This window comes from Sturnira hondurensis, unplaced genomic scaffold (genome assembly GCF_014824575.4).
Source record: "Sturnira hondurensis isolate 20B ecotype Veracruz unplaced genomic scaffold, ASM1482457v3 Scaffold0018728, whole genome shotgun sequence".
NCBI classification, from domain to species: domain Eukaryota; kingdom Metazoa; phylum Chordata; class Mammalia; order Chiroptera; family Phyllostomidae; genus Sturnira; species Sturnira hondurensis.
Genome location: NW_028091359.1, coordinates 553,617 through 575,111, shown reverse-complemented (window position 1 = coordinate 575,111; position 21,495 = coordinate 553,617). Strand labels below are relative to the sequence as shown.

Sequence of the window (21,495 nt, the reverse complement as noted above, 5' to 3'; positions counted from 1 at the left end):
AGGTTTTCGAAACAATGTTCCTACTTTAAGAAAACCACCTCAGGATTTTATATTCAGTTGTAAGGGAATCAAAAGGACAAATGACTAGTGGCTTTAAATGGTTGGGTTTATTAAGATAGTGGCAAAATTTCAACATACTTCTTACCTGAATGAACAGTTTTAATAAAATACAAAGGATTCTTCATGAACTCAAGAGTAAGATGTAGAGCAGGTTCATAAACTGATAAATTTACTGGGCAAGGAATGATTTACTTCATTCACTTCCCTCTGTAGAGAATTCTTCGCAGAGAAAGGTCATGAACGAGATGACACGGCCTGTCCTTCACCGAAGAGCACCTGTAGCAAGTTACCAGCGGTGTATCTGGGGTGACCTAACGCGTCAGAGTTCATCAGAGTAGTTCCTTTTCCAGAACAAGTGCTGTGTCAGTCTGGAGAGCCTATCTCATGTCATATTTCCTAATTAGAACAATAAACAATCCTCAAAATAGATAAAATGCTGCTAGAAGAAGTAACAGTTATTTTTGCACACAGTACCATTTGCCTGGAAAACAGTCGTTATAATACTGGCGATCTTATTTTTAAAAAACCACCCAAGCTGTTCACAGGTGAGAAGAGGTGGGGTCTGTCACTTTTTATGGCCTTAAGTCAGAATGGCCACTGAGTGACGAAATCATGTCTAAACATCAAAATGCTGTTTTAGATCACTTTCTTACAAAGCCTTGACCAGCCTTTGGTGGGGAAGGAAGTATTGAACCGCAGCAGTTTTATCTGTAAACACCAGTCTTTCTGCATCATTTTCATCTGCCTGTTGGATATGGCGCTTCTTACTGGCACAGTGTTCCAGCAATGGAGTGTGGTTGTCATGGAGATGAAATGTGACACTATACCACTGCACAGACATTGTACCACTGTAAATGTGGTCAGAACCAGACTCAGTGTTGACACTAACATTGTTGACATTGTCCCTGGAAAGGGGTTACTTTCAAGGGTCCTCTTAAATTGAATGCAACAGTAATTTTAACTTTATTAATTCCAGGATAGTGGATGGTACTTCTCGGGAAAGAAGAGATACAAACCTGTGTGTTTCTCCATCCTCTTTAGTACTGACCTAACGGGGATGGGGTGTGGGTGCAACACTGCTGCTCAGCCTCAGGTCTCCCTCCACGGCGCCCATCCGGGGAGTGAACGGGTTAGGGGCTGACTCTGAGACTCACAGTGCGTGTACAATGAGTTGTAATTGCTTCACTTGGTGACTTAAATTGTGTTTCCCTAACCAACACTATACTTTCTTGTTTATATTTGTTTTACTATTTCCTATTCTAACAAAACTTTAGCAGGCAAACAAGTTGATGCAGATCATTTTAAATTCAAAAAGGGATACTGCCACTCTTAAAAGACTGAGTATATAACTTTCACCACCACTAAATTACACAGTGAGTAAAAGTACAAAACACATAATTCACAGACTATACCTCAGCATTAACAGTTAATATATATTATATAGATACTTTTATATCTATCTAATATTTTTACAATCACCAGATACACCATCATTAAGTACAAGTTACAGAAATGTGTAGAAACCATTAGAGGGTATTTATTGCTTACATCAGCAAGCAGCAAATAAGGGCACAGGATTTGAACTGAAGGGAACTACTTTCTATCACCAGTGGCATTAAGATATAACACTGCATTTCACAAAGCACTGCTTTTATCTAGTTTATAGAACCAAGAGCAGCATATATCAGACCAATAACCACTACTTTAATATGTATTCTAGAATTTTAAAGGAATTACCTTACAAATGGTACCTAAGTACTAAATATGCATGTTGTGGACAAATGAAAATTCGCTATTTTTTACAATGTTGTGTTACAACTTGATCATACTAGTACTACTTTGCTTTATTTTCTAGAGGGCTACTGGTATGAGAATGGAGTTCATACTGCTTATGTAGTCAGACCTACAAGACGCAGACCCTTGGTCTGTGTTCATCCCAATTCCATCCAACCATTTTTCCCAACTGAAAAAAAAACCATCACTTGTACCTTCTTTCCTTTCACTTTCTTTATTCTGATAAAAAAAACATTAGCTATAGATAACTGAAAAATCTTAAAATTTTTTTTTTACTTAGCTAAATGCTTTGGACTGTAATATACCAATATCTTACTGTCTCTGTTTTCTTGTTTGCTTACTGGATAATTTTATTTGAAATTGACACTGCAGCTGATGGGTTATTAACAAGATCTGGACTTGAGAAAATGAAAGATGTGAGCAGGTCCGTGTGTGGGGTGAAGCATCGGGCCAGTGCGGTGACTCTGCCCTACAGTCGGGCCACGCTCACTCCTTTTCAGCCTTGTGTCACAAGCCTTGACAAAAGAAGTGACTTCAAAATCAAGAGAAAACAAACACCGAAAATCTCTACTTGGATCCAAATTTTAAAAATTAACTCTGTAGACTAATGATCCAGTCATTGCTAAAGTGAAACTTTTTACCCAAAGAATGCTACAGTCCTGTTTTTGAAATCCAGGAATTTTAGTCCTCCTTTAGGGATCTGGGGACAAAGTATTTGTATTGTTATGTGAAAACATGTTAGGCAGCGAGTGCACCCTGTCCAGTGCCATGGCTGGTCTGTGGTTGACCGGGAAGGGTAAAATGTCACATGGAGACATTCATGGACCTCAGAATCAGAGGCTGCTTCACTGAATGAACCTGATTATTAGTTTATTTGCTGTATTTAGTTGAAGATATGCCTCTAACTTGAAACTGCAAAACGGCAAGGAGATATTTTTAAAATATCAAGTACACATAAATATAGAGAGGAGAAACCCATGTCCTATCTCTGTGGTCTGAAGTTGCATGTCTGTTTCCAGCTAAGCAGACCTCAGTCTCAGTCAGCTGTAGTCTCCCTTGGACTTGGCCTCGGCCTCGGCCTCTGGGCCCACTTTAGCGAGTGCTTTCAGCCTCTCACACTAGTTCACACCCTTGTGGCAAACAGTTCTACAGAAGTTGAAACTAGTTATTTTTCACTTTCCAAAACCACCTACTTTACAGTGGTTTGCAAAAGGGGGCACAAAACCAGAATTATCTTCTGGAGGATGGCCCCCTTATAGTACAGGCTTCCCCCGCTACGTTAGTGTTCCAGGAACCCATCTGTATCTGTGTACTAGCTGACCTTGTGAGAAGCTGCATTTAACTTCAGTGAATTTTTTCAAAGACTCTTTCAGTGCACTTACCTATTCATGATGGGTGATATGAGCACACCTGTCCACACTGGGCTGCCTGTTCAGCAGTTTGTGACCAAAGATGGCCTAACCGTTGTGTTCCATCCTCCCTATTCACCCAGTCTGCCCCTAGCACCTGTGCATTTCTCCAGATGAAAAGGTCCTCAAACAGAAACATTGTGCCAGCAGAAGTACTAAAAGGCATCAAAATCAACGAGTTCAGAAACTTTCCTGAGCAGTGAAAAAAGTTTTCATAGGTGTACTAAGCAAATGAAGAGTACTTTGAAGGTGACTGAAGTTTAAACATAATGGAGAATTCCGGTCAGGATGGAGGTGTAGGTAAACACAGCTTGCCTCCTTACACAACCAAAATTACAGGTAAACTAGAACAGTCATCACTCACAACCATCAGAAATCAAGTTAAGTGGAAGTCTGACAACTATGGAATTAAACCACATCCATCAACACTGGTAGGAGGTGTACGGACATGGAATGGGCTGGTCCCTAAACCACGTGTGGTGGATAAAAATTTGGGAGGGATATACTGTGAGGGGTTCCAGTGCCAGGAAGGTAAGTCCCCAGAAGTTCTGGCTGTAAAAACCAGAGGGGATTGAGCCTATGGAAGGAATTGCTAGATCCCCAAGCAGTTCCTCTTAAAGAACCCACACACAGACTTAAGACTCCCTCTGAGCTCCAGCACCAGGGAAGCAGCTTGAAAGGCACCAGTGGCGTGTGGGGAGGAACTAAAGTATCTGGCCTCAGGGTGAGATCTGGGGGACTGCTTTTTCCAGAGAGAACAGTGGACAGAGACCATTGTTCCTTTTCTGAACCCTTTTCCCACAGAACCTTAAAGCTGGTTGGCAGGAATATCTGAGATTCCATCAACCTCGTTAACAATGTTTGCCCTGCCCTGGTACTTCCCCCTGAGGCTCTGCTCCACCCAATTCTGTTAGCTTTTCCATATGAATGGCTGGTCTTGGCTTATCCTTCACATCCTTTTAAATCCACTCACAAGAGCAACAGCCAGCCTCAGTGAGCCCCTGTCCCTTGCTAAGTGGCCCTAGGCCCCACACTAGCAGCAAGCAGCCAGTCAAGTTTCACAGCTTGGCTTTACCTGGTAACTTCCAAGCCCAGCACAAAGCAGCCTTCTACAGATTGCTTTGTAGCTAATGGTGGGTGGCCCTGGGCAGAACATGACTGGGGGCTGACCTTGGCCTGCACCACTGGGGAATCGCAAAGCCTATGAAGCCAGTGGACAGCTACAGACCACGCTGGAGCACCACCACCCTGCCCCTGTACAGCAGACCCTCCACAGAGGGAGGAGGTTGGTGGTCACTAGGCACAGCCAGTCCTTGCAGCTGACTGGCCTGGGTAAGTCCCTCCCATTGACCTGCCAACAGCAATCAAGTTTCAACTACAAGAAGAGGGTGTACTCAGCCCACACAGAGGGTACACCTCAAGTACCCAGCTTGGGTGATAAGGGAGGCTGTGCCACTGGACCCTACAGGACACCTACTACATTAGGTCATACTACCAAGACAGAGACATAGCAGCTTTCTCTGATACATGGAAACAAACACAGGGAGGCTGCCAAAATGAGACATGGGAACATGGCCCAAATGGGGAAAAAAACCCTCCATAAAAAGAACTAAATAAAAGGGAAATAAGCAATGTATCAGATACAGACTTCAGAACATTGATTATAAGGATGCCCAAGGAACTTAGTACCTCAACAGCATAAAAAAGATTAAGAAGTGAAGGATACACTAATTGAACTAACATTACAGGGAATCAATAGTAGAGTGGATTAAAGATGAGAATGATTTGGACTATAAGGGAGCAAAAAAATAACCAAGAAGTAAAGGAGCCCAAAAAACAAGGATAGTGTAAGGAGCCTCTGAGACAACTTTAAGTGTTCCAACATTTGCATCATGGTGCCAGAAGAAGAGAAAGCAAGAACTTGGAAATCTATTTGAAAAAATAATAAAAGAAAACTTCCCTAATTTGGTGAAGGAAATAGACATGCAAGTCCAGGAAGCACAGAGAGTCCCAAACAAGGTGAATGCAAAGAGTCCCACTCCAAGACACATCATAATTACAATGTCAAAGGTTAAAGATAAAAGGAAAATCTTAAAAGCAGCAAGATTAAAGAAATTACCTACAAAGGAGTTCCCATAAGACTGTCAGCTGATTTCTCAAAAGAAACTTTGGAAGCTAGAAGTGATTGGCAAGAAATATTCAATGTCATGAAAAGGAGGGACCTACATCCAAGACTGCTCCACCCAGCAAAGCTATCATTTAGAATTGAAGGGCAGAGGAAGAGCTTCCCAGACAAACTAAACGAGTTCATCATCACCAAACCATCATTATACAAATTGTTAAAGGGACTTAAGAAAAACATCAAAACTATGGACAAATAAAATGGCAATAAATACATACCTGCCAACAAACTAAGCAAACGAACAAAGAATCATGGATACAGAGAGCATTTTGATGGTTGCCAGATGGGAGGATGTTTTGCAGGACTGGGTAAAAAGGCGAGGGTTTTAGGAAGTACAAACTGGTAGTCACAGAATAGCCATGGGGATGTATAAAGTACAGTATAGGACACGGAGCAGCCAAAGAACGTACACATCTGATTCATGGACGTGAACAAAGTTGGGGGCTGCTGGGTGAGTAGGGCAGAGGGAGGAAATTGGGACAGCTGTAATAGCATAATCAGTAAAATATGTTAAAATATATAAGAATACACAACTTTTAATTAATAAATTCTTGGTTTGGGGCTTCCCCCTCCTATGCCTCTGCTGTCTGTGACTTTTTATTAAAGGCAGAAAAAGTGGGAATGCTATTCAATTTTCTTTTCAAATGGCAATTTGATTCTAGTATATTTGTACCTGACATCATCTCCATTAAACCAGTTTTATTCCTGAGATGAAGGTACAGTGAAGAACATGTTAGCATCATTGGTTAAAACCACTTGGCAAAGGTCTTCTAAAATGACAAATAATAAAAATTCCGCCGAAAGCACCATAACAGATTATGAAACTCCCAAATAGCTACAGCCCTAGGAAATACTTAATTCAAAAAAATACTGTCTTTTATGTTACAGGAAAAAAAATCAGTAAATCTTTTACTATATGCCGCCTCACAAGCCTGAGAATGTGACATTCTTATACTAGGTTTTACTTTCATTGTTACCAGTTAAAACTCATATGGCTTTTAGTCTTTACTTATGAAAAAGGGGGAGGTAAAGGGTTCCCCTCAAGTCTTTTGAGGAACATTCCCCAACTAAATCTTAAGTCTGCATTAAGTTTTGCAAAGATAATATTAGGCACATCAGACCCGATTTCAACTGTGTTGAGATTTCAACACTACATCCTGACAAAAGTAATTCACAAGCTTCCACTAGTGGTGTGAGAGGCGGGGGGCGGTGGCTTTATGTGGATGTGGAGAGATACATCACAGGGGTCGGCTGTGTAATTTCGCTAGTGAAACCGCCAATACTTTTATTTAAGTTGAAAATACTGAGTTTTCTAGGTATCTATTTACATTTAGGAACAGAACCATCCATGGTTTCATAGTGAACACACATTTCAGAAATGTCTACCTTGTTTCTATTCTACTCTGACAGTGGTGTTTTTACTGGGGGGAGCTAGCTAGCCTACTCTAAGGAGCGTGTTGTATCTTACAGCTCCCGGGAAGACCTGGGTGTGTTGTATCATTACTCTTTCTGAGTTTCCTCATGTTTTCATTGTACTCTTTCCAACTACTCTGCCTCCACGGCAGAGAACTTCTTAACATCCTATTTCTCTTTCCACTTCGAATAAGTGAGGACAGGCTAGTGCCTACTTTGTGGGAAGGCTCTTGCGCAGAGAGGAACGACCTAAATTTTGGATTGAACCTGAATCCATGCCGCCTCTTTGAGTAGTGATAGAGTAAATGAGATAATCTAGAAACTCTCTTTCCTGGGAATTTGAACTGTTCGTTTTCCGACCTAGAACAGACAGGAGACAGACTCTCCATCCCGCATGTCTGCTGCCCTGCGGAACCCACATTAAAGGAAGGAGGAAACACTCCAGGACCACTCCGTTCAGGCAGTGATGATTGAACTGATTTTTTCTCCATTACCTCACCAGGACCAAACATCTCAAATGGTGACAAAAACTGAGCACTGTGAGGTTTGCTTGCTTCTATTTGTGTGAGATCTAGGTAGCCTGGGGCTTCCAGCACGTTGATTTGGGACCCTGGGCTCAGGCTAGTTCTATCAGTGAACGAATCCACGCGCCCCTCATAGCCTAGGTCGGCTGGTGCTGAGCACTGGTGCTGAGGCCAAGGCCGCTTGCACTCTCCATGATTCTCCTTATCATCCCCACCATCTTCTTGCCCTCCTTGAAAAGAGTTCTCTGTCCAATCTGATTCCTCACTAACATTTACAGCTTTGTTCATGTCCCTCAGGAATACCACAATGACAGTGATGTTATCACTTGACCCAGCATCACGAGCTGACGCCACTAATTTGTGGGCAACCATGCTGCTGTCTCCGTTATTCTCCTTCAGGTGGTCAGACACAACTTTTACTGCCTCATCAGGGTTCACGGTGTCATAGAAGCCATCGCAGGCCAGAATGAGGTAGTCTTCAGTTCCATCCAACACAGTAGAGGCAGAATCTGCATCCCCACAGATGTATGGCTTATGTTCAGCATCTCCTGTGGGAATTAGAACGTAGGTCAGATTGTGGTTTACCTGGAATGTAAGGATGTGTTTGGCCAGTGCTGAAACTGACCATATTCTGCTGCATTGGGATCTGAATTTATTGGTAAGAATTTCTAAACTAGTGTTGGATAAAATACTTGAATTCTCTGTTAATTAGACACTGCTTAGTCCTTACCCTCAGTTAAATAATTGCCATTAATTGGGCTTAATTTCTTATCTAGCTTAGACTAAATCTTGTGCCTTAGCTAATCTAAATTTGTTGCTGTACTGAAAGATTCAGTTCTATGTAGGAAAACCTTGGTAACTTAATAGATCTGTTCTTTCACTGGTGGTTAGGTTTGATTCAGCTGAGATTTGAGAATAAGTCCACATTGAAAAACAAACCAAAATTTGATCGCTCTTCATTAAACTTAATTCTTGTTCTATTCTTGTTTAGAAATAAAGTGTCATGCTGCGAACACAGAGCAAGGCCTGAGTTACAATAAGGGATTTTAAAAAATCAAGTCCAACTCCCACAAACCAGGAAAAGTCATCCCAAGCTTCAGGCAAGGGAACAGAATGTTAGTCTCTTGGTTCCTGTCCAATTTGCTTTCTATGTTTTGTTTTTTGGGTTTTTTTTAGACTGATTGATTGATTTTAGAGAGAGTGGAACTGAGGGAAAAAGAAGGGGAGAGAAACATCAATGTGTGGTTGCTTCTTGTGCACCCCGTACTGGGGACCTGACCTGGCCTACAACCCAGGCATGTGCATTGACTAGGAATTGAACCAGCGACCCTTTCAGTTTGCAGGCTGGTGCTCAATCCACTGAGCTACACAAGCCAGGGCTCATTTCTATGTTTTAAGTTGTTTTGCTTATTCTAGAAAACAGTCTTCGTAAGTTTCTGATCATCCTCCTTTCTCTCTTTATTGCTATTGTTCATTCTCCACTTGTGAACAACTGCGAGAACCCCAAAAGCCCTATTGGCTTAGCTCATCCACCTACAGAATGACGTTTGAGCTGGGGGTTATCAACAGGGAAGGGCCAAAGACGGAGAGGCAACTGTTAGGAAGTAATGTGTAGTTGACTCTCAGGTGCTGGAAATAGAGAAAGACTGGAGACCTTGGACCCACACTAAGCTAGGTTTCTATCACCAGAGTACCAAGATAATTCATCATCTACAGCGCAGCTTAGAACTTCCAGATCCAGGGCACTTTCAAATCTGTTATTTTCCTTTAGGTATTTGCAGAGAAACTAGCCAAAGGGTCCTTAGCCTATTGGGTAACCAAATAGCTTATTACTACAAGGGATAGAAAAGACAGTATCAAGCAGTAATTCCTAGGCTAGGGTATCATAATTGATTGGTAAACAGTAGTTTTTAAAAATTTACAAAATATGTTTTATCATTTGTAAAATAGTAACATACAAACACCAGTGATTTAAAGAGGCCAGCACTGAAGTCAGATTGCCTGGGTCCAAATCCTAGCGCTGGTTAAAAGCCCTCATCAATGACTGTCCTTTCCACTCCACTGACACTGAACTTTCTGACTGAAGGAAGATAAAATGAAGAGAGATGTACTTCAGTGATCTGACTATATTATCAGTGCTTCTGGTATCTGTTACCGGTTCTCCTACCCAAGTAAGGCCCTCTCCTACATTTCACACCCCTTTCTAACCCTCAGGTGCACCCAGAAAGCTGATTAAGAGTCCAGTGAATAACTCCGACAGCACCAACATGGGCCAAATGCCTCTCCATAGGTTGCATGGGATACCCTGAACAATAACTGATGTATTTACCTGCATTAGTTTATCTATAAAATAAGAAACTATCTTGTTCATACAGTAGCCAGAGCCATCTTCTTCAAGCATGGTTTCGATTAAAGACATTAGCTTGTTAAAGCTCATTAAAACTCCTAATCACGGGATTCAGTGCCCTCCGCCAGTCCACTTCACAAATTTCTCCAGTCGTTCTTCCACCTGACTGTATTATCATCATCATCATTATTTTCTGAATTCCAGCTCTAAAAATAAATGGAATCTGACTCATACTGTTCTCAAAAATCTTGTTTTAGTGTTTCAATTAAAAGGCTACTGCAACTGTTAGTTTAGAACAGAACATACAAAGATTTGCACAGAGGAAATGCTGCCAAAATTCTGGCTTTTCACCTGCTCTACTGTTTCATGTCAGATTCATGACATTTCGCCCCCAAATTTGGTAGGAGGGCATGATTATCCATTTCGAGGTGCAAATGGCAACATCCTTTTGTCTTCAGCCTCCTCTCTCCATATGCTAGGACACATCGCGCTCTGTCAACTTCGGATCATAAAGCTGAAGGGCTCATGGGGAGACACAGTTTAAAGGTTTTTATTTTTTATTTCTATTTTTTAAAGATATTATTTATTTATCTTTAGAGGGGAAGGGAAGGAGAGTGGGAGAGGGAGAGAAATATCAATGCAATGGGGGCTGCCCCGGCCCACAACCCAGGCATGCACCCTGACAGGGAATGGAACCGAGGTCCTCTGGTTCACAGGCCCACGCGCAATCCACTGAGCCACACCAGCCAGGGCATGCTGTCTCATCAGTTTATACCCTTCTCTGTATCCCTTTTTACCTGCCTAATCTCTTTAACAAACTTTATTAACAGCCTCCTCAGTGGTCACTCACCTGGGCTTTCTACTCATCTGTCTTCCAAACCATTATTACAAATATCTTATAAATACAATCCTGATAACGAAGGGCCCCAGACTACTTGGCCCCTTCACAACCTGGCACCAGCACTTACCTCTGTCACTCCCACCTCCCCCACCCCCGCTTCCTGTTCTTGCTGCTGTTCCTGACACACATGCTTTTTCAGATGCCCATGTATTTATATTCCTCTGTACCTGGAATTTTCTCCCAGAACACCATCTTCCACATCCAACTCAAGAGTCACTTCTCTGAGGTCTGCATTATTCTCTCTTAGATTGTTATTTATGTTATTTATTCAAGGACATTCTTCCCCTGCGTCAATTTTCCCTTGTTATATTTTTAGAAACAAGAAAAGGCAAGTATCCTTAGTAAAGCTGGCTCTGTAACAGGCATTAAAGATAATTCTCAATACCCTGACAAAGACAGGAAGATCAAGAGGAAGAGGTGTCTGGAGTTGTCAAGAAATAATTCTATATGGGGGATATTTTAGAAATGAGGACTTTCCCCTTTTGGTCTTATTCCAGAATTACCAAGAACCCCAGCGGTCCTGTGATAAAGCCAACTTTCAGTTTTCAGGAGGTACTACAGAATTTTCTGTTTCACCCTTCTGCTGCCCACATTGGGGCCACCTCACAGCTTGCCAGCGCCTTCCCCAGCAGTGGGAGGACCTCACACCAGTGGCGAAACTGAATCAGTCCTTTGAGATTTTGTCAGTGTTCTGGAATTTTCTGATAATGATAAGCAAAATGTGAGAATCAGAGCTGAATTCCATGTATCCATGTTATCCCTGTGTCAAAGTGCTTTACTTCTTTCAGAGGCAGCGACCGAGAGCTGCAATATATGTGCACAATACGCATATTACCCATACAGATACACAGATTTATTCTTAAAAAAAAAAACAAAACAGAAATGGAGCTAAGGCATGGAACCTAAAATAATAAACCCAGGCACCAAAGTGAAACACAGAAACTGGACTGTGGCTCAGTTCTTTGAACTTACTCTCCCTTGCATTTTGTCCAGTCAACTTAGCTGTTCCTAAGTTTTTAGACAGTTCTGTTGACATTCCCCTTATTTTGAAGAACTTAGGTCCCAGGGACCAGACTCTTTGAAATCCCGGAGTTGTCTGGCAAATGATTACATTCCTCATACAGAAAATTATTTTTATCTAAAAAGCACAATGTTTTTTCTATAGATTTGTTCTGTTGTTTATGTCATTTTTAGAATTCAAAATAAATGACAAAGATATAAAAGTAAGGTAAAATATGGGGGAAAGCTTCCATTCTTTAGAAAATACTGACCGAAGCCCTGGCTGGTGTAGCTCAGTGGATTGAGCACATGCCTGCGAACCAGAGGATCACGGTTCGATTCCCAGTCAGGGCACATGCCTGGGTTGCAGGCCAGTTCCCTGCAGGCCAACTCCCAGCAGGGGACGCACGAAAGGCAACCATACATTGATTAAAAAAAAAATACTGACTGAAATTCAATCTGACACAAAATAAAATGAAATGAGGATTGCTGTGGTTTTAAGCAAATTTGTGTAGTAAAGATTAAAGGCTCTCATAAAAAAGAAAGAAAAAGAAACTTGCACTGATTGGTATGGCTCAGTGGGATGGGCGTTGGATTAAGGATATAAATGAGTAGGTTAATTAAATAGAATAATTAAAAGAGGCATCGTCTGTTGTTTTTTAAGTAAATATAAGCACACTGATAATATAAATGATCATCTCAGGTTCCCTTGTATCAGAGTTAATATAAGACAATGAGCCAGAGGAGGACAGTTTAGAGAAACGAAAATTAATTAGTGTTTCCTACCAATAGCCCTGGAGACTGATAGACTTCCATTCACTCTCCAGGCACCAAACCAGACTACACAACCTCCAAGGGCTTCGATTCGCTGCTTTTCATCCTAAACAGCAATGCAATAAAAAGAAATAAATAATTAGATTCATCTACCTTAACACTAAACAGATACAATACTCATCGGCTCCCTAGAAAGGTTCTCTTTATTTTTCTTTCGAAAGGTGAGCATGGTTGCCGAGCTAATGGTGGTGATTATGGTAATTAAGTAAAGCTTAATTAACAACTGCCTTTGTGGAGCAGACAGCACTCACCTCTCTGTCCGGTTTGTGCGGCTTCATCAGTTCCACAGCCTGGCCCTTCCTCACCAGCATGACCTGGGAATCGCCTACCCAGGCCACGTGCAGCATGTTGCCTCTAATAAAAGTCACCACGCCTGTGGTCCCACATCTTAAGCTCTGAAAATAGTTTCAATAAAACTAGAGTCAGTAAAAATAAACAGATATCGAAGTCTCATTGAGAAGCAATTTACAGTTGATACCTTCCAGTTGGGAGCTAGATTATTAATAACTCAATTTTACAAACAGCAATTCCCATTTCCAAATTTCAATTTCCCACATTTATGTGCATGTATGTATGTGTACACACAGATCCATTTGATCTGAGCCATGCAAGGCAGGGATGAGTATTAATTCCATTCTATGCACAGGTAAGAACACCATGGCAGGTCATATGACTTGTCCTGTGGCAGGTATCTGATTAGTAAACAAGAGAGAGAAAATTCTTTTTCCTGCTAATTCAGTGCTGTATCAACCCTACGAGTAAAGATTACCATATTGTGGTCTCTGTTTTGTTACTGACCTACTACTGTATGTTTAGGGGGGGCAGTCCTCACTTTACAAAATAATATATAAAGCATCTGACTGACACACAAATGCTCCCAAACTCTGGACAGTAAGACAGAGCCAAGAGGCAATACCGCAGACTCCCTGGACAAGTGCTAAGATGCTTATACCTTGAAACAATCAAGGGGGCCTTTTGGAACACTGCATAGAGAGCTAACAGCCTGGAATTTCTCTGCAGTGGTTCAGTACCGCTGTACTTAATGCTCTTGATAGTACTATACTAAAATGACATCTCCATCTGACATGAGTCACCACCAAATGAGCATGACTTTCTGTTACTAAGGACTTGGCCTAAATTAGAACCAGTGCGTCATGGGTGGTAAAAGGCCCCTTGTAACCAATGAGAAAAACAACTTCTCATTTTCCCTATATAGGGAAAGTTTGTTATAAGTCCTCACCCACCAATAAAATATCTTCCCACACAGACTGTTCAGAAACTCAGCCCCCTGGAACACATGATAAAGACACTTCAGTGCATATGCCCTGGAGAGAACAGGAGGCAGGGCTGCTTCACAACAGGAATAGCTACTTTCTTCCCAGCAGTTAGCAGCACATGGAAGCCCAAAAAGGAGAAAAGCAACTGTTGAGAAAAATCTAAATTATTCAAGAGAACTACTGGCAGGACTGAGGGACTCTAGGATCACTGGCAAAACAAATAAAGTGAATATGGTCAGGGGAAAAAGCCATACTTTTCAGGATACAGGGGAAAAGAGAGAGAACAGAGGCTGAAGGCAGCAAGTGATTCTCTGAGTTCGCACAGTGATTAGAGATCACCTCTCAGGGGCCAGGTCTTCTCCTCAGTCAGGAGGATGACAGCCAAGCAGTGCTGGTTCTCAAGAGACTGGGAAGGTCTGAGGTCTGCGCTGTATCCTGGTCTCCGGCCCCGCACCTCTATATGTAGACTTTGGTTGTTGCCATTGGTAGATTTACATATTAATCTAGACCCGGGGTGCAGGTGGGGAAATACAGAATATTTTTCTCTGGCCTAATACCAAATGGTTCTGAATTACTGCTTCATTATTCCAGGCCCCACTACTGCTATACAGAATAACTAGGAGATCAAAGAAATGGATTAAAATGATTACTCTGTTCTCTCCAAGTCCATTTTGAACAGAGTTAATGTTTAAGTCATAGGGCAGGAATCTTTTGTGTATATAATATTGTAATTACATTTAAAAATTAAAAATGATTCTTCTATTGGATCCCAATTAGCGATGAATATAAAGTACCTTAGTTAATTACGTACCAATAACAAGACTCATAATTAGATTAAAATTTTTACTTTTAGATCTTAATATAGAGTCCCTGTCATTCTTTCAGAGTAAAAACCTCAAGTCTGATTAACCTTAAGAAATTAGGACATGAGCTCCTGCTTTTCTTCCTGTTAAGAGAAAAATCCGTGCAAGGATCATCTAAGGATTCACTGTCTCCAAGCAAATTTTCCCTCAAGAGATGCACAGCAAAACACTGCCAGCCCATTTAGAACTAAATGTATGGGAGTAATCCCAGCTTGTTTTTTTTTAGACCATTGTTTTAATCACCATATCCAGATTTTATCAGCAAGCCTGCTTAGAGAGATGGTCCTTGTGTGAACCTGGCAGGCAACAGTGAGTAAGAAAGACAAAACTCACCTGCCAAATCCAGCAATGGACAGCCTTTCTAGAAAATTAGAGCTTGGGAGTTTCTGTGCAGTACGTCATAGCACCCCACTAAAACTCTTCCTGAAGACAGAATTAGTACTACTGGAGACTCCAATACTGCAGGTAAAGGAGAAAGTTTGGAAAAGAACTTTCGATAATCTCTGCCCTGGCTGGTGGGGCCCACCTATTTGGAACATTGTCTGTAAACCAAAAGGTTGTAGGTTTGATTCCTGCTCAGAGCACATGCCTGGGTTGGGGATTTAGTCCCCAGTCAGGGTGTGTATGAGAAGGCAAGTGATTAATGGTTCTCTCTTGCACCAGGGTTTCTCTCCCTCTCTCCCTCCTTTCTCTCTAAAAACCAACAAGCGTAGCCTCGGGTGAGAAGAATAATGCCAGTCCCAAAAGAGAAAATCCAAATATCCCTTTAGCCACAGACCAAGTTGAGCTCAGCTAGTGCAGTCAGGACTAGAATTTATGAGAAAAGGCATACCTCCCTGGCTGCTTTCTGCACAAACCGCTCGTCAGTGACCCGGAAGGCCCGGCACAAGGCCTCAGCAGGATCATGGGGGAACATCTCCTGGCGTACCAAGTTAACATGCAGGTGGACAGAGGCATAAATGGCAGCATCCACTCCTCCGTGGCCATCAAACACTGCAAAGTAAGCTTGTTCTTCCTGGTCCTGTCAAAAGAAACACAAACAGTTAAGGGAGTTAGGTACAGCATGATCCCGTGAGCCAATCCCCTGCACTGTAGCCCATCCTCCTCCACTGCATTTGTCACCAGATAATGAGACCAAATGTTTCCCTTTTCTGACATGGCTGATCAACTGCTAAAATACCTGCAGTCAGTATTAGGGCATCTGTGTTTACATCAGAGCACTGGAACACATCATGCCTAATTAGCTCAGGCTGAAGTGCCCTCTCTCTGAAAGTTGTTGTCTTGCACCATGGAAACCACCCACATGCATTTGCTTCGAAATTGCTATTACAATTTTGAGGGGAGAGGAAGGAAAGAGAAGGTATGAGGAGCAATTGAACAAAAGCTGTTGTGGATTGAGTTCTTTTCCAAAAAGAAAAGCATTTTAGTCATAAAATTAGAAACTAAGAACAATAGAAAGTAATTGGCCTTCCGGCACATAACAAGGCCAATTATATTACCTTGTTAAAATGATAATGAATGATAGCATATACATACTTCTAAATTATAAAATCCCCCTAATAAAACATTCATGGTCCCATGAATTCTCACTGGAAGTAACAGCCCAAACTAGTTGGCAAAGCTTGAGCCACAACAGATGTCCAAATGCCCTGAACACTTTACCTTGTCCCCTAACTCAAGATTCAGTTCCCTCCTCCTTGGCGACCCAGTCACTGCATGAAGTGGTACGAGTGCCAGAGGAAGGGCTTTGGAACCAGCTCCGTCCTGACACAGGAAGCCTAATCACAAGGTTACATCAAAGCCATTGGGTAGTTCACTTCTTAAACTCGAGCGTTTAAATCTCAGATCTGGCCTGCTTAGGAGCGCTACAACCCACTGAACTCTGAGTCCTGGACTCCCGTTAGGCAACAGTATGTAAGGACTTTCATTTGTAAGTCTTTCATGATCCTCGTGCTCTAAGAGCTTGGATGCGTCCAGGTCCTGTCATTCTAACATAACAAATATACAAAGTAAATCACAGTTTTCTTGCACTTGTTTTCCTATCTGTTAGGTAGGGATGAGTTGCTATATCATGGGGATTTGGAAGGACTACATGTATATTTGTAATTTGGAAAAGTTCTTTAAAAGGGTGTATTGCGTTTATATAAGTACCACATACAAATGTCCACAGAATAATGATAATATTATGAAGTCTATATCTACTACAGACATTACAACTAGTTAATTTGGCAATCTAATGAACACCATCTATAATGCCACTGAAGATTAACTAGTTAAACAGAACTATCCAGAAGAACATTTCTGACATGTAAAATTTCTACCTATACTGAAAAGTAGTAATCATTTTTAAACAACTCAATTGGCAGGGTAAGGGTAAGATAAAAAACAGCATATATATGCAGTTTTTAATGATGAGCAAGCTGGTGTGGGATTATCACAAGGGGCGGGGGCCAGAATACCTTTCCTGGGACATGAGAATATAACTGGACAATCTGAGACGAATGGGGAGACTCTTAGTGTAGCATCAGAAGAAGCAGAAGGAGCCAATGGATGTCTTGAATAATCAGTATAGCTTCTTAAACTGAGCAAAACAAAAAACTGATGTTGTTCCTATTATAAAGATGGTGTACATTTATATGGCCTGATAAAGAAAATCTTAAAAAGTAAATAAACATCTTTAATTCCATCATCCACAGATAACCTTTTTTCCTATACATATATACATTTTGCAATAAAATTAGATCTTACTTTACACAGAATTTTATATATATATATTATATTTTTAAGATTTTATTTATTTTTCTTTAGAGGGGAAGGGAAGGAGAGAAGGAGAGAAATATCAATGTATGGTTGCCTCTTGTGAGTCCCCTGCTCGGAACTGGACTGCAACCCAGGCATGTGCCCTGACTGGGAATCGAACCACAGTTGTTTGGTTTGCAGGCCTGCGCTCAATCCACTGAGCTACACCAGCCAGGGCCTTTACCCATAACTTTATATCCTTTTTATCATTAATCATCTCATTAGCATTTCCACCATGTCATTAAGTATTCTCAAAGATATAACTTTAAATGGATATGTACTATGCATCTTATGAGCATATCATAGTTAACATTGCCTATATGTGATAATTTAGATCATTCCCAATTTATTATTATTATTAACAGTGTTGTATCAAACAGGCCAAACAAAACATCCTTTGGGTTACATCCTCATGGGCATGGTAACATTTGGAAACAAAGCTACCACCAGATCTGTCTTTGTAACCTAAGTGCTGATTACCAACACACCATCACTGCTTATCAGGCCTTGACAGCTAAAATTTAAATTTAACCACTATATGAAGAAAATACCAAGCTTTGTAGAAATTACTGCACTGTAATTTCTAAGTTATGGACTTGAGTGTAGGAAAGAGGCAAGTGACAGGCAAAGAAACAAACCTACCTCTGTTTGCCTTAACATAATATCCTTAATAGAAAGAGAAGAGGAATCTAACAAGAACATGGTTATTAAGTTGACAAGGCTCATGTGATCCAATTTGTCAGTCACAGTGATTCTGAAAATGTAATTCCAGCTACTTTCCTATCTCAGAAACCAAGATTTAAAACAAAAAACCACATGAAATAAAAACCCTGTCTCAGTCTCAGATTCTTTCTTTTGTGTTTTGTCCTGCTTTAGCAACACAGTAATGTGGAAACTTAATAAACAACACTTGATTATACCATCAAACAGTTTTAAGAAAAAACAGCTTTATTGTGATATAAGTTTTCTTTTTTACTTGTATGTTTATAGAATAGCTCTGTAAGGTCACACAAGGAACTGTAATTCCTTTGCCTTCACGGGGGGAACTGAGTGTTTGACAAAGATAAGAAAGAAATGTTATTTTCCTATTCTAAACCCCATGAATGCATTACCTGTTCAAAAAAAAAGTTCCTTTCCTGTTGTCTGATGCAAGCAAATTTGTGTCATTTGCCTTTAGTCCTATTCCAACCTACCAGAGACAGTATTGGAAGTACATTAGTTGTTAGAAAACAGGCCCATGAAGGTGTTTTTCTTAAATCTCACTGACTGCAGAAGCGCCTTTTACCTCCAGGTTGAAGAGCATATTAAAGTCAGGAATGCAGACGTGTTTGTCCTCCATTTTCCGGCGCATATTTTTGATGGCATGGATCGACGTCTCGTAGTAAAGCTGGGGTCTCCTGCGCAGAGGGAAGTCCTTCACCCAGCTGCAGCAGATCTCGTGGAGCTTGCTGAAGACAGAACGGGCCAATTTCACCGTCTCAATCTCTGTGAAAGGAACACAGAAACCCCCAATGAAGAGCCTTATAAAACTGCTTTTCTCCTGCCTGACTGATAAAAGACTGAACTAGGTCACATTAGTCAAACCCCCCCTTAATAGAAGAAATTCCTCCTTCTCAAGAGAAATGAAATGTTGCTTCTGGAGAGAGAAAATGACAACCTATCTAGTAGAAAATCAGCCAGCAGCTGCACGAAGATAATTCTTATGTCATGTGGAGAAAAAACGCTGGTCAGGGCTGGACCTTTGCCAAGGCTGGATTTTTTCTGGCCCACACAGTGCTCTGGACCCTGCCATCAAGTGCAAGGCTCTGGTGCTTTTTTGGTTGGCTGCCATGGTTATCATCTGGAGAGCTTAGCAGAACCACTGAACAGTAGTTACCCAGCTAATTGGAATATGAAAGGCCTATGAGAAACAGATTATTTATTTACAAACTACAAGAATCAGAAGAGTTCACCTTGATTACCATTTGTCTTTGTCTCCCTCTTCCTAACCTCTTCTTTACCTCCTTCCAGTTACCTAACTTTTCTCTCCTTAATCTCTCCTGATTATAATTTGGAAGTAAATTATGTATTTTTGTTATTTGATGTATTTTTAAGTTAAAGCTTTAGGTTATAGCTTAAATAGTTTGGCTAACAGGTTAACAAAGCTTTCTATTTCTCTAAGGAAAAAGTATTCAAATTCTGTCTAATGCCTAACCTTGGATAGAAAAAAGAGAGCAATTAGAATTCTTTACCCTGGACTATTAAGTCTACTACCTGACCTATTAATTGCAGCCTACTAACTGATTTCTGAGGCTGACTTGCATCCCTCAATGTGCGGACAGATGGGAAAGAAAGCCTTAAGTTACAACACTGAATAGTACTGCCCAGATTGTCTCCTATCATCTCCACTCAAGTTGTCTTCTATTCAAGTTGCAGCTACCAAAATAACCAAAGGGAGATTAGGTTTTTTCGGGCCAGTGTTTTAGAGGTTCTTCCTACATCCTAGGTTTAAAAAAAATTAGAATTCTCAATTACTAAGTCAGATATAGCTTGACAGCCTGAGAAAATGTGTGCCAGATGGGCAGTGGCTATGCACGCCTCCTGCAATCCACAACACAAATCCCAGAGAAGAAGGACTGTGTGTTCTCAGAATGGCCTGGGAACTTAAGGGTCTCATTTCATATTCCTCGCTCTGCCATCGCCTAAATCTGTGACTACAGTTACCAGTTTTCTTATTCAAATTTCTTTTCAAAATGTTCAGTAACTGACCTGAAGGTTCTTGTTGCTTTTTTTCTCATTAACATAATGCAGGGTAGTAAACCATGTTTTGTAGCTTTTGTCCCACTGACATTTTTATACAACTAAAAAAGGGCACATTTGAAAGAAAAGAATTTCAAAGAACACATAAAACCTGAGGAAATGTGTATAAGAGGGAAACTAAGGCCAAGAGCCAACCCAACATTTTGACCAGTTTAAGCAACTCCAGTCTCTCTTTTTTGAAGCACCAGTTGCCAGAGATTGTCTCTTTCAGCCAGAAATTACCTGCTTGTATCACTCCGACCCATCTGGACCTTGCATTTGGGTGTGGATTTGACTCAGTCACAACAGAGGATGGCAGAATGATAAATGAATTCAGAAACTTTGAAGGAGAATAGAGTTGGGTGAAACAAATAACTGATTAACTATCATGATAGTTAACTACATTCCCAGATAATAATATAAACCATCATATCACTCTTTGATTTATATATTCTCTTCTTATATAGACCTGGATTGTTAGCTACATGTGGCTACTTAATTAAAATTAAATAAAATTTAAAATTCAATATTTTGGTCATATCAGTGGTATTTCAGGTGCTAAATAACTGCATGTAGCCAGTGGCTGCCGCACTGAACCACACAGGCGGAGAGCGTTTCCATCACTGTGCTGTCTGCTGGACAGCACTGGTGTAGACAGATGAAATGGGTTAGGGGAAGCGGTGCCAGCTTCTGCTACTATTTAGTGAAACGCCAGAAGGGTCCATTACCCCTCCCAGTCAGTCCTTCCTTTATCTTCCCACGGCTGTTTGTTCACATCATCTTTTAAAGCTCTCACCACAGCCTCTAAAATAGGTAATATTTTCAGGGTATTTGCTACATGTCTCCAGAATGTTTCACAAACAGATAAAACCATTCTCAATCCCAGATATATCTGATTCTAACACCCATGTTCTACATTTCCTAAATTAGATGGTAGATAGAAACTGTTTAATTTTCCTTGATTAGTCATAGTATAGTACCTAGCAGATAGCAGGGTTCATTAAATGTTTATGGAATAAATGAACATGCAAACCTATAAAATTATATAATCACAAAAATGTTAAAGTATTTGTATGCTTCTTGATCACCTATTCTGCTCCACTGATCTTTCCATTTCTACAATGGTGCCATTCTTTTAAAATTACTGTAACTTCATACAGAAGAATATCACATGGACTAGTCTTCCTGCCTATTATTAATCTTATTTTATATAAAGATTTTATTTATTTTTAGAGAGGGGGAAGGGAAGGAGAAAGAAAGGGAGAGAAACATCAATGTGCACATCGACTGGTTGCCTCTCACACGCCCCCTACTG

The 21,495-nt window shown here is 40.8% G+C and overlaps 1 protein-coding gene across 1 annotated transcript in view; it reads right to left on the bottom strand.

Moving 5' to 3' along the window:
* Positions 1 to 5,932: 5,932 nt before the first annotated feature.
* PPM1E (protein phosphatase, Mg2+/Mn2+ dependent 1E) overlaps positions 5,933 to 21,495 on the bottom strand; it is a 127,942-nt gene continuing 112,379 nt past the window's right edge. The window contains exons 3-7 of the mRNA XM_037070156.1: positions 18,688 to 18,887; positions 15,436 to 15,624; positions 12,715 to 12,858; positions 12,416 to 12,509; positions 5,933 to 7,930 (exon numbers count right to left, since the gene is read on the bottom strand). Coding sequence (XP_036926051.1) covers positions 6,891 to 7,930; positions 12,416 to 12,509; positions 12,715 to 12,858; positions 15,436 to 15,624; positions 18,688 to 18,887 — 1,667 coding nt within the window. The 3' untranslated portion in view covers positions 5,933 to 6,890. The remainder of the gene's footprint in view (positions 7,931 to 12,415; positions 12,510 to 12,714; positions 12,859 to 15,435; positions 15,625 to 18,687; positions 18,888 to 21,495) is intronic.